The following is an 18,774-nucleotide window of genomic DNA, read 5'->3' on the forward strand; positions in this document are numbered from 1 at the left end:
AAAAAAACACGAAACACCTATAACTGCAAACTGAACTCTCTTTAATTCCTTACTCCACCCAAGGGAGAGATACTGTATGATTTGGCTGAGCAGAGCAGCTCATGAGTTAAAAATGGGATGTTACTAGCCATTTGCCTTTTACTTTTCACATGAACAGCAAATGATTAGAAGCTGATTGTGCTCAAGACTTGAGCTGTGGAGCTGTGGCTTTTTTTTTTTTTTTGTGTCCCTATAGCATACTGGGAAGGGCCCTGGTCTGGAATGTTGGCCCAATGTTCTTGGAAGATCAGAACTGCAGTTTAAAGAAAACTAAAGACATGTACATACAAATGCGGAAAGTCTGAGGCGCTTTGGAAGTTTAAGAGCAAGCTAACTAAACTGTTGTGTCAACACTGGCTGCAAAATTAACCTGTCCCTCTGACAAGTTTGGCTGCTCGCTACTCCAGTCGGAATTTGGTTTATGAGTTGAAGAACAGAATTTCATTTCCTTTCTATTGCATTTTCTTATGTTTATGTACATGTATTTGTATAAGCTCAGTAAGTCCTTTTGTTCTTCATGATAGTTGCATCTGGCATTCTATAGGTTAATTGAAGTGAAACAGTATGTATTCACTTATTTTATGATTTACTAAATGTCTTGTATGTTATTTCATTTCTTTCTTACTTTGTTTTTTTGTTGTTATTCTTGCTGTTGGTGGTGGTTGGTTTTGGGCTTTGGTTTTGTTTTGTATTGTTTTGAAAAAGCAATATTCCTCATTCTTAGGATTCTCTCCTTTATCTTACAGTCACTCACTTTATTCCTGGTTCTGGTTAGCTTAATTGTGAGTAGGAACTTCCTCTTCTCCCTCAGCTGTGGGACAAATATCTGCTTCTTAGTGCTGGAGTCATTCTTACAATTCGTTGCACAGATACATGAATGCAGCATTATGACTGACTTGCATAAAGAGAGCCAGTTCCCACATTAGATAAACTTGGTTTTAAAGTATTTTGCATTTTCTGGTTGAAGAGGAACAATTTACATTGTATTTTAATATTTCAATAAATTAAAATTATGAGAAGGCTATTCTAGAGTAATAAGAACAACTACATATATATAGCCAAGTTCTCATTTATTTTTTGTAATTAAGAAAAAAAATGAATATTATTCTACAGATAAAGCTATTTTGTTTTACCTCTGCTGAGAAAAATAGTTATTTGAATATTAATCATTCTCCAGGAAATCTTAGGCTGATTTGGTTTTTATGCCAAGTATGCCTTGAACTTCTGTTAGGGACTGAAATAATTTCCCTGTCCTTTATATGCGAGAAAGTCCCCTCCTCATGGTACATGCAACCTGAGAAAGAAAAAGGAAAGACTTCTACAGACTTAATGTGTTTGGGCTTATATTCATAATGCCAAAAGCAGACTGTTTAAAATCTGCCCTGGCAGCAAGATAAAAAAAAATCTGCAAGTTTCATTTCTGCTTCCTTATGTTTGTGTTATTTGGATGATTGGCTTTTAAGAGACTTTGGTCCCTCTCTTTGTAGTCACAGCTCAGAGAATTTAGAGACTTGGTACTGAACTGAAAATATGTGGGGCATTCCCAGCACCGCCAGTAATAGGTAACCCATGGAATGGGCCCTTGCTTTGTTCTGCTGTGAATATCTTGACTGAGGGAAGAAAGGGGAATTTAAGGGGAAAAAAAAAAAAAAAGAAAAAGAAAGAAAGAAAAAGGTCTTTTTCAGATAAGTCCTCAGTCTGGCTACCTAGTATCCAATCATTCTTCCCCACCCCAGCGCCATCATCACCTCAGTTAATAATTCAGTACCCTATTATGTTGCACATTTAGTCAGCCGCATAAAGAATTTGCCCTGTGATATGTGGAAGAAAAAAAAAATATAAAGGAGAAGATGGCAAAGAAATAAGAGCAAAGAATAGAAGATACAAATAGAAAAATAGAAATTCACATCTAATATGTACCTGTTAAAATAACTGTACAAAGTAGAGGATGAGAGTGTGCTGTGCTGGGGGCATCCTGTTCCAGAACCCTCATCTACCGTCATCAGTCTTTGGGGTGAAATTGTTCCTCCTTCCCAGGCTGTGCTCCAGATGAAGTTGAAGTGGGGGAGAAAATAAAAAAATAATAATAATAAAAAAAAAACACAATCGTTTTCCTTTTGGAACTTTACTATGAATCCCTTGTTCCCAGAGGGTTCCAGCAGACAGGAACTATAGTGTGCATTAATTTCCCTTTTGGCGAAGCCAGCTCAAAATAATAACATAAAAGAACCTGCAACGTTCAAATACGAGCTGAAAGTTTCGTGCTGCTGCCTCGCTTGTTTCTCTGCTAGGCCACACTTACAGAGTTTGTCGGATAGCCCGTTCAGCCACACGGAGGTCTGTAAATTCTTTCATGCATATAGATACTTCAAAATCTGGGGAGAGATGAGGGGCCACGGAGGTCTAGCTTTCTCCCTTCATCTTCCCATTACTTGTACAACACCCTGTAAAGAGGTACTGCTCCTTGATCTGAAAAGGCAGGTTATTATGTACTGAGAACTGGTGTGGCAACTGTTGCCAGTCCTTCATTAACGCTGATGTTTAGCCGAACGACTTGACCTGAAGTGGCTGGAGCCTCCCGGGGAAAGTTTTCAATCCTTTTGTTGTGTGTTGTTCCTTTTTTCTTTCTTTCTTTTTTTTTTTTTTTTTTTTTTTTTTGCAGAGTTCCCCACCAGAGCAAAACCCCTTCTCTCCCATTTGCTGGCTGTTGCCCTGAGGGCGACGAGGCTGAAAGCTAGCTCTGTGCATAACTTCACATCACAACAGCAAGTGCGTATTCCCTGTGTCGTCGTCGTCGTCACCCCCCCCTCTCCAACCCCCCCTTTCTTTCTTTTTCCTGCTCCTGAACGCCTCCTTCAAGACTGCAGCTGGGCAGGACTCCAAAGGTGCAGCAGCAGCAACAAGCTGGAGTTCAAAGTTAGCAGTAAATTGCACAACTTCCAGCTCATCGCTACGCTCGGTGACTATTAACAAGCTGGAAGGCGCTCAGGGAAAAATATAGGGGAGAAGGGAACACCCTCGAATTGTTTGGGGATCGCTGATGTTATGCTTCTGCCGCTGGGATCATGGCTCCCTTTGGAAGGAATTTATTAAAAACTCGGCATAAAAACAGGTAACATTGCTTGTGTACGCGGAGGAAAAAAGAAGGGGGTAAGGGATTGAGTTCTTTTACACTTTTTTTTTGTCTGTTTGTTTGTTTTTTGGTTCTGTGGGACGGATGTGTCGCTCCGGTCCCACGGAAAGCCGGGAGCTTTAACTTCGGGGCTCACCTGCGGCAGGGAGCCGGGCCGGAGGCAGCGGGGCGGAGAGCGCGGGGGAAGGGGCTCTCGGTCGCATTCCCCCATCGGTCTCTCCTCCCGGGTCCGGCACGTTTGAGTCCCGGGAAGCATTTTCAGCAAAGGGAACGTAGCTTTATCTGACTTTGAACCCACGCCAGTGCGAACATTTGAAGTTCCCCCGTGTTAACAAGGTGAGGCCGGGCCGGGTCTGGGAGGCGAGGCTGGCTCTGGCGGCCCCCAGTGCGGGTCCTTGGGGAGGTGGGGGTCGGGGGAACCTGGAGTCTTCCACTCGAGTGGGGAAAAACTTCCCGAGTTTCTCACGGGAGGGCCGAACCGCGCCGGGCCCCTCCGCATCGACTCTTCCCTTCGCTGGGGAGGGAAGAGTCGCTGAGGATGAGCCCCGTCCCTTCACCCGCGTCGCGTTCTAGTTGTAAGTCTGGAAGACAGGAGAGCCCGATCATCCAGCGTTGGCAAGGGGTGAGCATTATTATTATTTGTTAATCTTTCAACAGAGCCGAACTTGAATACCTTTTTTTTTTTAATTTTTTTTTTTTTTTTTGCCTGGAAAAATGTGCCAGGTGACAGCTGTGGTCACTGGGTTGGCTGATGGGGAGCTTTTTTTTTTTTTTGTAAGGGACTTTGCTCCTCGTGTTGTGCGTGCTTCCACATGCCACATGCACGAACTACAGAAAGGAAAAAAAGAAATAGCCTCGTGTGGAGTTATGTAATCATTTTAAGAGCTAGGATGCCACTAAAGTTTTTAAGAGTGACTTTGCTTGGAGTGAACGCGCTGCTTTAGACCCCGTGGAATTCAGAGTGGCTGAACCCGTCCTAGCTAAGTTTGCACAGAAAGAGCAGCAAAATTTTGGCTCAGTGAGAAACTCGGAAATCAATTGTAATCTCTTCCTGGTTTGACTGGTGCTCTCCACTGGAATTTGGCTCGTATTTAGGGGTGCACTGGGGAAAGTCTTTTCCTGAGAGAACACGATTTGGTCCTAAAAAGCAGCATCATAATGTCCTGAGGTTTGTTTTTTTTTTTTCCAAAGTCAGGTTTTGGCTTTTCAATTTCCCAGTTGATAAACTGAAAGTTGTTCTCATAGTGGCACTGTGTGATAATATTCATGTACTTTATGGAGTATAAATCAGAAGTACTGCAACAGTTGAGGTTTAAAAAGTAAGATGCTATTTTAGAGTCATTGATACTGTAGGTTACTTCTTATCAGTTGTATTTTGCTAGTAGATTCAGAAAGAGAAATATTTTGAAATACTTTTTATACAACTGTTCAATGTTCAGATAATTCAGAAAGGTGTAGGTGAACTTTTATATGAAATTGCTTTTACATAAAGCTGTAAATTTACTGCCATTTAAATAGAAGTTTTGCAACTGACATCAATTACCTGAATAACTTTACTAAATCACAAAGCACAGTTTCACACTGTTCAGCAATGAATCTGTTTCTCTTTTGGACTTGTAAAATACCTTTAGACTAATTGCATCAATCTCACTGTGTTTGCTGACGTGATATTCTATTCCTCAGGAAAAGAAACTCATAATCCAAAACTTTTAAGAGCCAATAAAAATTCAAATACCAATAAACCATTACAGTGAACAACTAGCATTTTCTTCTCATTTTTCATCCACCTTAGCCCCCCTCAAAAAAAAAATTATGTGCAAAGAGCTGTTGTGGTAATAAGAATAAGAAGGGGCTGAAACTTTGAAAGTCTTGTGACCACAGAGGTGGTGGTGAGCAGTTAAGAGGGAATTAAATAAAGAAAAATGTAAAATGCATAATTCTGAAAACTTGCTATTTTCTTTTCAAATACTTAAATTTTGGCATATTTAACACTAACTTCTGATACTGACTTTTGAGAATTGAACTTTACTTATTCTGTCTATAAATAGATCGTGTGATATGACTGAAGAACTGTGAAATAATTTTTTTTTCATTATAATTATAGTCTCTTTGCCAACTCGTTGGAAACCATGAAAAAGATGTCAGTTGAGTTTAAAATCAAGAGCAGTAGCTGGGACACAGAACTTGTGGCCCATTACCTTCCCTTAGTTTGTCTACCTGTAAAGAGGGATTGAAAAGAGATACCTGTATAGATACACATTTAATCTATTGTTTTGATTAATGGGTCTAGTGCTTGTCAATGTCTTCAAAAAAGCTGTTGTAAGAGAAAAGCTACCAAGTAAAGGGGAAGTACAGGAAGAGCAAACACCCTCCTCTCCTCACTCCTTCCACTCTATTTTCTCTAAAAGTACACAATGAACATTAGCTACATGCAAATATAGCACCTGGAGATAAACAAATGAGAAGTAAATTCTGTTTGCAGTAGGAGGAGATAAAGCTAAGTTAAATGGCTTAGTGAAGGCAGCAAAGGTAGTTGGAACAAGAACCAGAAGGAAAATGAAGGAGTTACAGTCATTTGCTCAGATAACAAGATGACACCTCTGTAATTAGTGCTTGTCTTGCAGCATTGCCTAGAGGTTCCAGTACACGTTCAGAGCTCTGTTTTGCAGTAGACTCTTCACATCCAGGTCATAAAATGTCAGTCTCTAATTCAGAGAACTCAGAGTTTAAAAAAGAGTTTACTCTAATTTTATCTGCGTGTAAGAGGTATTTCATCAGAAAGCAGGGGGATGCTGGCTGTGATGCTATAAGCCTTCAAAGAAAGAAACTGAAATTTATTTCAGGAAGACAAAACCTATGCTGAACTGCTTCTAGCATTTGGAAGATCTGTGGATGTTACTCTCTTGGACTAAAATCTACCTCAGTAAAGAGACGATGACAATGCCTAGGTAACCATTCAGCCTTTGTTTGATTTCAGAGGAGTAGCCACTAGGAATGTAGCCCCAGCATAGTTTTCTTGGCCAGAGGGTGATGTCTTGATATCTTTTCCAGGAGTTGTAAGGAGTCTGTTCTTCAGTTTTCAATGGCATCAAGAAATAATTATAGTCCCTAGAGCGTGTATGTACTTGTTGACATTGTCCCCTGGAGAACAATACGTCCAAAAGGTAGCAAGGCCATGCCCCACCCACCTACGAATTCCAACTCTGTTCAGTAGGGACAGGCTAAGACAATAAAAAAAGGGGAAGTTTCCTGCAGGAATAAACTTCAGCAACATGAATAAACTCAAGTGGGTAATTTTTTATGCAGACATCTTAAAGGCACTATTCTTTGAAAGTGTGTGATGTGATTAAATGCTTAGCCAAAGACCGAGGTACATAAAGTATTAGCTCTTTGCAGATAAGGTCTGGTATTGAACTAACACATTACACTGCACAGAGACAAAACAGACCTCTATCCTAATATGAGCAATGAATACGAAGTGCTTTGTGTTTATTTACCAGTGTTTCACATTGTAAGCAGTTTTCTGGTTGCTAAGTAGAAGATGAATCTGTGCCCCATTGATTTTCTGTAGCATTAGGACTTCTTTACCCTCAGGTGCTAGATTTGGTCACTTCTAGAAGTGGGTCAATTTGAAACTTTACCCATCATATCAAGGATATCTGCATCTATCATTGTCTTATCTACCCAGTGATCTCACACCAATGAGTGACCCCACTATGGAATTTTTCACATAGACCTTACTCAAACTTGCTAGAGCCCTACTTCTCCATGCAAGCTGTTGGCCAGGGTTGTAGAGTTCCAAAAGGAAGTGCATACAGAGAATCTCTTTTCTTTGCATAGTTGTCCTTGATGCTGCAGGGCTATTCTGTTAGGCACAAAAAGCTTGAGAAACACTTTTGCCAGAGTAATTCATGCTGGTCCTGAGTTTACCACAACTATTAGTATGCTCTGTTGACATACAACACATATGAACCCACGGTACTGTTTGATGATGATATAGTTGTATTATAAATCTGTTATTATTTAAATGTATTTATTGCTTTTGTGTTTCCTTACTGATTTCTTTTTTCCACCTTTTACCATCAAAGTCTTGTTGTCACAGCACATAGCATAATGTTTCTGTTTAGGATGCAGTCATTTACTTTGTCTACTCTTCTTGTTTTCCTCTCTTTAACCATCTAGTCTGGGGCTCAGATGTAGAAAGAAGGACCATAGATATCTATTCATTCATATAGATGCAGAGTTCTTCCTGTCCTGAAAGTCAGAGGGCCTTCCCCAGTGAGAGTAACATTATTCTCTGAGGATTTCTATTACAATGTAGGATAATGAATTAGATTAGAGACTTCATCTATGTGATACTGACCTACCATTATCATGTTCCCTCCCTTCCTTCCTCCCTCCAGTAATTTTGCATCATACCTAGTTAGCATGGTATTACTCTGAAGCTCTCTATTTCTTTACACTGCTGTACATTTTAAGACTCGATGAAGCAAAACTGAAATTGCTCAGCACTTCGATTGGGCTGAACATGATGTTGGAGATCAGCTACTTGTTTGAATGAATTGCTTGTGACCTACACTGTAAGTCTTATGGTATCAGTGTGAGATGTCTAATACTTCACTTTGATGAGCATTTCTAGAGAAGTCTATATGAAGCCATAAATGTGCTTTTTGATCAAAACTACAGGACATTTGGTATGTATGTTTGAGTGAGGGGGAAGCGGGGTGGGAGGGACAGTGGACAAAAGTTTGTTCAGGATAAATTGTGTTATCTGTTTTGAATTTGTAAATTTAAAAGCTGGTACTTGTTTGATAATGCTGGAATATTAGCTTCTACTTGTTTTCAGTTTTATTTAAGACAGAAATGTATTAGTAAGACATCAAACAAGTTGTTTTTTTTAACTGAAGTTCATAAATTGTAATTAATTTTCTGCTCTGGCTTGTCAGCTTTGTCTCAGGGGTCAAAATGGTAGCATACATTTTCTAGTAATCTTCGTACATATTTGTTCACTTTCAGGAAAAGCTTTTTGTCTAGCAAAAAGCTAACCTTATTTCTAAAGAGTTAATTATCTACTATTCCAGGAGGGCAGACAGCAATTTCATTCCTGTGGAGTAAATAAAATGACTAATAGAAGTGTGTAATACTACACCATCTAAGGAAAGAGCTTTACTTAGGTTAAGTTGGAACTAATTTGAAACACTAATGCTGTTTACAGGCTGAGAAAGCACACTTCAGATAAAGAAACATGTTTATAGTAATACAGAAGAAAAACTTGGTAGGCAGTGATAATTGTGTATGTTGATAATGAAAAATGAGTATTTTCAGTACAAGAAAAAGAGAAATTAGCTAAATGTGATGATTTCAATAGGGAAATGTGTTTCTAGGGATGAGGAATTACTTTTTAAAGTTTTAATTAATAAAAATCAGTGATAGTCTCACAGTAGAACATTTTGATTGACTTACAAAGGTAATCACTAAGGTTGAGAAAATCTTAAATTTTGGGAGTTTATATGATAGATAATAATAACTTAAAATTATGGTCTTAAAAATTATTATTCATAAACCTTAATATAATAAATGATGTACAGACATGAATTAGTTCTTCTAACTTTTATCTTAATATTTATATAAAAAATAATAGTAACAAAAATATGGTGCAGGATACAGATTTTACATAAGACCACACATCAAATGAAACATTAGAATGAACTTTGGACATGTTGTTCCCCATCTGTGTGCATAGATAACTGAGTTATCATCACTTCTACTGTTTCTCTTATGTGTTATGTTACTCTACAGACCTTGGCTTTCCATCTTCTTCCCCAGTGTTATCATGCTAGCAATTCAACAAGTATTACACAGAACACAACAGAATAAAATGAGTTCAGGATGATGAACAAAAAGAAAGAATGACCAACAAAATTAAATTAAAGGGAAAAATAGTTGACTAAGTTTATCTGTTAAACAAATATCAGAATCCTCCTCCTCAGAATTTAGATAATAAGCAAATGCAGTTCACTGTAATTCTCAGGTACGTAAGATACTATCTTATAGACAATTATCATGCAGAATTATCTGAAAATTTCTGTAAGATCAGTTTGCAACTGGTCTAATTTGTATCATCTATTTCATGCCTATATCTCTCATTAATAAAACGGAGTGCTGTATAGTTGGCATACAAATGCTGGTGATGGCTTTTTACCTCCCAGGACTGTACATTTTCTATGGAACTCCCAAATTCTTGCAGTAAAAAATTAGAAATTTTCATAGGTGATTTCTCATGCATGTATGTTACACATACATATAAAAACTGAAATCTAATTACTAATTGAGGAAGTTGCAGATTTTGGAGGCTTTTACTGAAAATACAATTTGTTTTTGAAAGTACTGAGCGCCTTTCTGGATCTCGCCTCAAAGAGTCACCAAAATCACTCACTGGTTGCCTTTTCCTGTCTTGGCCTATCCAGAAATACACTTAAGGAGCACGTGTTGTAATAGCTATAATGATACCAGCTTGTTTATGACCTCAGACAACTGATAAGCATACTTAGTTTTCCTCAGCTGTAATTTAGATGGTAATGCTTGCATGCCTCAGGAGAATAAGTAGGACATGACTAGACAGTGAAAAATTCTGTAGAAGTGTAGGATATTAAAGCAAGGTAGTGGGAGAGGTATGAATAAAATCTGGGAGTTCCTTGTTTCTAATCCTTGTACAGTCCACTAGACCTGGCTGCCACACAAAGAAGCAAGAATATATAATGGACTTTTTAGATTTCATTTCATGTGACTCACTTAGGAATTTTCAGGAGTCTAAAATTTTGAATAAGATTTACTATATCTTGTGGGGAGTGACATGGTTTTGTGAGGTGAAGAAAAGGAAAGTAACTTTTGAAATAAAACTCAGAATGTTAGGTCTTCACTGGTAATGATAACAAAATTGTCCTGTAATCATACTTTTACAGCTACAGAACTTAAATCTTGATATCATGAAGAGAGGAAGAAAAGACACTGTACCCAAAAGAAATTTTTCTGCAGCAAGTTTGGCAGATCTCTCAAATCTTATTATTTAAAGATGTGTTTCTAATTCACTAACATTTTCAATCATTTGTCTACGTGAGCATGTTTACATCTGTCAACTTGAACCATCACATTTTTGAGCCCTAGTATTAGAAGTAGGAAACCAGGCTGTCAGTGCATGTTGTAAACTTGGAGGTGATGTAAATCTTGTTTTCCTAATTTTTTGTTTATTCACTTGTTCATTCCACTTTTTTTAGTTGTCTAGCAGTGATAAGAAATACATTTATGCAGAGGTATTTGGTATTAAATAAGTACGTAAATACCAGCCTTCTATTTTGACGGTAAAATGTGTCAATTTCATTAATCTGCTTTCTTTATTCTCCACTTTATTAATGTAAAGAATTCTGAGTTATGCATTTCCTATTGTAATGGAAAAAAATCATCTCTCTGGACTAGCATAATACATTTATATGTCTCTCATTTTAATAAAACAAAAGTAACTAGGTTATATTAAATATGGAGAAGAATAACATTCTCTTGTTCAGGGCTAAATCAGACTTATAAAAATGTATAATATATTGTGTAAATTTTGTTTTGGTCAGATATGTTTACCTTAATTTAACTTGTAAGGATGCATGACATCAGTGGAATAATTAGTTGATTGAAGAGTACTAATTTTTTTAAGACAATCTGTCCTTGTGTCTTGAACCTGCAATTTACTCTGTGTTTGCATACTCCTTCATCCATGGAAAATATGTCAGTTTCTTATCCCTAACCTTCTCTAAATTCAGAATAACATTGTCTTACTGAAGGTAGTTTCCATTGTTATAACACTTTATATGACAAAAATTTTAAGAGAAAAAGTTAGGGCACTGTTTTGATAACATATTCTGTGCATCATTTGTCATAGGAAGACATCAAATTCAGATATCTATGTGTGCTGTATCTCTCTGGAATGGGTTAGTCCATCAGTGTTATCTCAGGATTTGGGCAGATGTACTGTTTGACCAGAAAGCAGCAGGAAGATAGCATGAGGAATCCATGACTGAACATACTTGAATGCTTTGGATATTGACACTGAAGCACAGTCAGCTGCTCTTGTTTCTGTTGGCTTTATAATTAGCAAATTGATTTACTAAACTGTTGTTTCACTTGGACAATACCTGTTGACAGATTTTCTCTGTACTGATTGCCTGGGCACTAAGTGTACTTGTTCAACTTGATTATTGCCTGTTTCTCTCAGGGCCACTTTGCTGTCAGTATTCTGTTTTAACAAATCAAGTCTCTTAACAAAAATTTAGGTTTGCTATTGACTTTACTGTACTTCTCTAGAATTCTAGTACCTTAAGGTCTTGGTAGATAACCAAACACATTTGTTTACTCATGCAGGGTGTTGCAGTTGTCAAAGATCTGATGAGTTATTTTTGGAAGTGCAAACTTGTTACTGCATGTATGTGGATGGTCACAATACTCTACTGAGTGTAAGACTGTCCATGAGATTCAAGTACTCGGTAAAGCAAAAGGGTGAATTTCAACTTAGTCAACTTTAGCCATTGAACATTTACGTATCTATTCATCTCAGTACTCTTTGTAGTTAATATATATTTTAATGTATACGCTTCCAGAGGGTAATTCATGCAGACATCTATTTTAGTATAGGATTAATCACCCTTTGGAGGTGCCTATCTTATGCCAGTGATTACAGAGGAAGGTCAAAAAATTGTCTTTGACTACACATCTACACTTTACATAGCTAAAGTGAGATGAGCTGAGCTCCACCCCAATCACTTTCAAAGGGAAGGTCTTCACGGAGCATGCGCAGACATTGTAGCACATCTATTTAGTCATCTTTTGTACCATTCATTTTAGTAATTAAAAAGGGAATAGTGAATAGAGAGGTGAATTACAGATGGGTAATGTATGATTAAGGGAGAACTGTACAAATAGCATGGATGCTGTTCCTTACTCCTGCCACAAAATTCCTTCATGATTCTGGGCAAGTCACATAAACCGCAGCTTACAAAAGTGGTTACTCATTGCATGTTCCTCGTTTTATAATTCCATATCCTGTAATATGTTTTGCACAAGAGCTGAGCAGAGGAAAGTTAGGAATGTCTTGCTTTAGAGATCTCTATAGCTACCAGTTCAGTTAACTGTTCTCAGAGCTAAAACAAATGAGTAGTTTGGCTTAATTCTTTTTGAGCTTTGTACTCTTCTCTCCCTAGGAGTGAATGAGAAGATAAATTAAGTAATGTGTCCACTTATGAAGCAGTTGGATATCTAATGATAGAAGGTATAGTAAAAAAAATAATTTAAAGCTGTCTTTTGTAAAAGGTAGTACCATGCATAGGACAGAATATATAGAATAGACAGATACTGAACCAGAATACGTAATTAAGGTTAGATTGATGAAAGATGCTTTGATACTTAGATCTCACTGTAGGCTAGCATTAAAATATTCTGATGTCCATGAAATTATTAATAAAACTCACAGTAGTAACATTTTGACTGGCAGCATTTTCCAGCCACCTGCACTATCATCATACCTAACACCCATCTAGAAAACTCTCTTGCTATGTAACACACTCACACTCTTCCACAATTAAGAAGAAAAAAAGAAGAAGCCTTTCATCTTTTTGAGCTGTGAATTCATATCCAGCAATACTGACCAGCACACACAATGTGCAGCCAAGTTCCCCAATGGCCAGAACACCTCTGTGAGATACCTGCACTGACAGCCTTAATATGTATTTGTGAGGGAAGTTCTGTCTCAGTGTTTTCTATTATTGGAAAAACTGGAGTACTGTTGTTTATATGCATTCAGTCAGATGGGGACCAACGTAAGGGAGGGACCTAGCTGTGGGTATGTTGAATTGAATTTGTCTTGATTGAACTAAATGACATGGAAAACTTCAACAGTGCTTCCAAAAGTTTGAGTATATCTTGAACATACTTCTTTTTATGAAAGTGTTTGTGCATGATGGGTCCATATTTAGTATATAAATGTGTATATGAGTGTTTAGGCTGTATGTCACTGTGTAATTCATTTCTGTAGCTAAAAAGTATACTGTCACACACCTTATTACTGAATTAACTTGTATCCACTGCATCTCACGTTCAATAATAATATTGTCCACCCCATCATATATTTATTCATATCTACAGAAAGACATTTCTGCAGATTGAATATGTATGCATCAATATATTACAAAACTTGGTGCCTACAAGACTCTTTTAAAATCAGAAGTGACAAACAGTATGTGAATATGCCATGTAAAAATTCAGTACATGTATATTTCTCCAAACACCTCAGAGATGTTTTCTCAGGTGGCTATCACTGGGTATCCATTCCACTTCTGTCGTGTATAGTCGGAATTAAACTTGTTACCCTCTTTAAGCTATAAAGATATCTACACTGATCATATGTTGAAAAAATCCCAAGCTGAAAAGATGTTTGGATATGTGAACTAAAGAAACATAAGATTAATTTGAATGTTGACTAAGTTTGACTTTCCATGATTTGAAGACAACATATACTTTGCGGTGTCATTTTGGTGTCATAGATCTCTTGGGATAATGACTATTCTGCCATGGGATCATGTTGCAAAAGTGGCTCCACAGTTTCTTAGATCTGCCTTAGTCTTTGGTCACAGACATTTTTGTGTGTGACATCTCTTCAGTTTCATGAACTATTTGAATGCTTTTTTTTTTTCTTAAAGTGTTCAGTCACATTCAGATTTGTTATCTCAAACAGTTTAACAAGGCCCTTATCTTTATGACCTAATTAATCTTAAGTCATTTGATTTAGAGTGAAGTGAACCCATCTGGGTACCAGAGAATATTTATGTGAGTATTCATAAATCTATTTTTCTTAAATTTACCTAAGAAAAGAAAATTGAACTTATGACAAAGTTTTAAAAAAACATTTAAGTAAAAAAAAACAAAACCTTGTACTCATCGTCTCAGTTTCCTGAGGTTCTGGAAGAAACTTTGGGCTTTAATCATGACCAGTCAAATATTTTAGGATTCACATGGCTTTTTTTTTTTTTTTATCTGAATCATGGAACATTCTTCCACTGGAGTCAACTTCCTTCATCTTCTCTCAGCTAAAATGCTTTGTGTGCAATCAGACGGCAATCTTTGGTATTCTTCACCTACACTTTGTTACATTAGAGCAGGCAATTTCCTCTTGATCTTTATGATCTAGCATTGACCTTGCTTCCAGAAAGCAGTTCCTCCCTCATTGCCTTTCCCATCTCTTGCTTAACTGTCTAGAACTAGTTTTGCAAGTCCCTTTGCTATCTTTAACATATCCATCACTAGGGCAGCTACTAAGGTTAACAATTTATTTGTTCAGTAGCTTCTTCAGAGAGGATGAAGAGATTTTTCAGAGACCCTATCAGCCTGTCTCTGACTGACTACATATTAAAGCATTCATTGATAGGTAATTTTAGAAAATTACTTGAAAGCATAAGCTGCAAAAATCTCCCAGATTGTTAACAGGAACAAAACTGCTTCAGATTTCTTTTCAAAAATCCATGTCCACTCTTTTTGCTAGTATAATTATGTATCTAGTACTCAATTTAGCTCTTTTAATATTAAGAGTCCACTTTGTCAGCTCATCTTTTTACCTTTCAACCATTCAAATACTGTAAGTAATGGAACACATTTGTAATTGAATTAAATTTCAAAAAATTCAAGAAAGAAATTTGAAAAAAAAAATGGTTATAATGAGTTCCTGATAGAATCCCTTTTGAGGCAACGTTTTCAGTGTACTTTAATGAAATTAAATCAAATGGAGAAAATCATACAGTATAATTTCAAAATGGTTTTACAGTCTGTAAAAATGTATTGTAATTAAACAAAAGAAAATTGAACCCTATTCAAAGTCCTGGCAAACTGTAATATATATATATATATATATATATATAATAGATAGATAGATGGATCAAGATATAAATATCATGTCTACTCCAAAAGTAATTCTCTCTCACAATGTCTGAGGCAGATGTTGGTGGTGGGATGGCAGAGGTTGAACCTTTCAACCAATATTCTGTTACACTTTGTTGCTGTGCAACAGATGGCAGCAGAGGGACAGACTGACAAAACATTTGACTTGAAGATGCACATAAAGCAGAGGTGTGTTACTGAATTCCTCCATGAAAATATACCTGCACCCACTGATGTTCATTGACTCTTGCTGAATTGTTTATGGAGACGAAACTGTGGATGTGAGCACAGAGGGGCACTGGGTGATACATTTCAGCTGTGATGATGGTGACATGAAATACAAGCTGTGTTCTGTATGGCCGTGCACAGCTGTCACTCAACTGTGTGAACTGGTAGATTATGACCAGGGGACAGTGTACACAGCTGAATATCAGCTTCAATGCATTGGAAATGATGGTGGCAGCACTGGAACATGATAAAGTTTGCACTGGGTGGGTTACACAAATGCTTCACAAGAACAGAAAGAACAACATGTGCTAGTTTGTCAGGACCTATTGAACCAATATAAGGTGACAGCTTCCTGAATCGCATTACTACCGGTGACAAGATGCGATGTCACCACTATGAACCCAAGTCAAAACAGCAGTCCATGGAGTGGTGATATGTAAATTCCCTCATGATTAAAATGTTCAAGATGCAGCTCTCAGTAGGTAAAAGAATGTATACTGCCTTTTTGGGTACAAAACTTCTGGATTTGGGATAGGAAATTTCTAGATTTCCTGGAACCCTAACAAACTGTAAATTCTGACCACTGCACTGCAACTCTGACTAAACTGAAGGCTCAAATTTCCAGAGTCAGTCCGGAGAGGAAAACAGCCTTTCTTTTGAAGCATGAGAATGCCAGGCCCCATACCAGTTTGAAGACCATGGAGCACATTGCCAATTTTGGCTGAACTGTCCTACTACACCTTCTGTATTTCTGACTTCCATCTGTTGGGGCCAGTGAAAAATGGATTGTGTGGGTAACATTTTCCTAAAACATCGCCATAGCAGCTGTTGTCTCCATTGGTGCAGATTTTTATAAGTGCAGGATGCAGGCTCTTGTACATTGCTGTCAAAAATGGTGGTGATAATGTTTTAAGCATCGTTCTGTAACTGAGAATTTGCTCTGTGTTACCGTGTTCTTCATATCTGATTTAGTTTCCATGGAAATAAGTAGGAGGCATTACCTTTGGAGCAATCTATGTGTGTATATGTGCATATATCTATATATATATATATAAATTCAAAAATTATTAGAAGTCACAAAGTTAAAAAAGAAAATACAGAAAATAGCAGATTTCTGTCTGCTAATGTAATTGGACTTTGTCTCTTTTGGGGAAAAAAATAAATAAAAATAAAAGATATATGGGGCCTATATTTTTATAATACAAAATAGTTTAGATTTTTAAATAACCAGGCATGATGTTTGATAGGATGGTTGAGCAGATCCAAAGGCTTGCTGTTGCAGGAGAGGCATTGATATCTACTCTCACTGATACCATATAACTTACCTCATGGTACTCAAAAATATGTATATTTCACAGGTAGTCATCAGATTACCTACAATACTTTATGAAATTCTACATCTTTCAGTTGCTAACATAAAAAAAAAAGAACTTTGTTGTAAAAATAGTATTTAGGATGATCACTTACCTAAAATAGTAAGATAAGACTGTAAGGGACAGAAGAGCATCAGTTCAACTTGAGAAATCGGTGAAAATAAACCCAAGTCCATCAGGACTTTGTTTTCTTATACTACAAATGAGGTTAGTGTATGTTCCATGTGGTGCCACTGTGAGTAGAATTGCTTGAGCTATACTCTGTGTTTAAGCGTTTATAAGATGGTAGGTATTACAGTCTCCTTTAGCCCAGGGACTATCAGAAAGGTGGTATGAAATCTTACCATTTACTTGTCTGCATCTTGTTCATAGAATCATAGGATCACCAAGGTTGGAAAAGTCCTACAAGATCATCCAGTCTAGCTGTCCACCTATCACCAACAGTTCTCAGTAAACCACATCCCTCAACATAGCGTCTAAATGTTCCTTGAACACCTCCAGGGTTGGTGACTCCAAAACCTCCCAGGCAGACCATTCCAGTGCCTGACCACTCTTTTGGAAAAGTTGTATTTCCTAACATCCAGCCTGAACCTCCCCTGGCGCAACTTGAGTCCATTCCTTCTTGTTTTATCACTAGTTACACAAAGGGAAGAGGCCGACCCCCAGCTCACTACAACCTCTCTTCAGGTAGTTATTGAGAGCGATAAGGTCTCCCCTGAGCTCCCTCTTCTCCCAGACTGAACAATCCCAGCTTACTTTAGAATCACTGGTCTGTGTATAGTGCACTTTGTTCATGTTCTGGCAGTCCGAGCCCAGCCTCATAATGCTTTGTTTATTTATTCACTGGGAAAGCTGTCAACAAACCCCAGGGGGGATATAGTATACATCAGCTTTTCAATAGGAGCTGAACAGAATTTCGTAGAACAACAATAACAAAAATAGCGCCTACAGCTCCTGGAATTCCCCTCATTTCTTTTAATGTCACAATCTTATAAACAACCAAGGTGATTCTAAAAGACAGTTTCAAAAAATTCTAAAGGGAGAAGTTAGATTAACTATATTTCTACTGTAATAGCAGCTCTTAACTTTGTCATTTTGAAGCTTTTGTTTTAAATTAACTATACGCATTTCTTCTGTAAAGGGATAGAATTTTAGACACATTCTGTACATTTTTTAATAAAAGCCTCTTAAAGCTTCTATAGTATTATCTGTGCTTCAGTATACACAAACATGTAAATCTGATCTATCCAGAGAGTCATTTTGTCAACACAGCAGAATTTTCATGTAGCTAAAAAAAAAAAAAACAAAACAACCTGGCATCTTCACTTATTAATTAGTAAGAACTACCCACTGCTCAAAATCAAAATACAACATTTACTGTATTGCTGTTCCTGAAGTTTGCATGTTGTTTACTAACACTGAGGAATTTGAAAATGCCTTATTTCCTGTTCCCCCCCTCATGGTGTAACAAATGGTTTCCACTGGATATGTCAGTGTTTGTTTTGGCTCTGGAGATTCTCATGGATTTGCCATTCCTGTATGACAGCTGTTTCCTCAGTAGCAGTTACAATAGACACATCAAAGCATGCTTTCTCAGCAAAGCAAATTGTTAATACTATTGTTGCTCATCTTGGAAAATATTTTGGTAGATAACTAGGTCTGTTCTGTTCTCAAGCCTCGGCTGTGTCAGGCCATCACAAATATGGACCCAATACAATAAGCACATTACCTGCCATGACATTTTGTGAACACAGCAAGTTACACACTGAAATTCCGAACATTTTTTGAATAATATCCACTTAGCGATCTTATGACTTTGAATATGCAATGCATAAAGGATGATTTGTCTGACAGGAAGGCAGATTTGAAGCATAGTTTATAGGAATGTGTACCCTCGGGGAGAGAAAATGCTTTCAGAGGTAAGACTGAAGAAAAAGGCAGTGGCAGATGCAGTCTTCATCTGCACTTGTCTCTAGATAAGTCATTGCAAAGTAAATATGATATTGGGTAGAACTAATAAGCAAAAGGAAGTAC

General features: G+C 37.3%; 1 protein-coding gene across 1 annotated transcript in view; it reads left to right on the top strand.

Annotated features, from left to right (window-relative positions):
- Positions 1-2,910: 2,910 nt before the first annotated feature.
- The window catches only part of RASSF9 (Ras association domain family member 9), a 28,538-nt gene continuing 12,674 nt past the window's right edge, over positions 2,911-18,774 (top strand). Inside the window, exon 1 of the mRNA XM_065743214.1 lies at positions 2,911-3,151. Coding sequence (XP_065599286.1) covers positions 3,105-3,151 — 47 coding nt within the window. The 5' untranslated portion in view covers positions 2,911-3,104. The remainder of the gene's footprint in view (positions 3,152-18,774) is intronic.

Source organism: Cyrtonyx montezumae, unplaced genomic scaffold (genome assembly GCF_038088225.1).
Source record: "Cyrtonyx montezumae isolate F1298 unplaced genomic scaffold, pur_monq_1.0 scaffold_3, whole genome shotgun sequence".
Taxonomy (NCBI): Eukaryota; Metazoa; Chordata; class Aves; order Galliformes; family Odontophoridae; genus Cyrtonyx; species Cyrtonyx montezumae.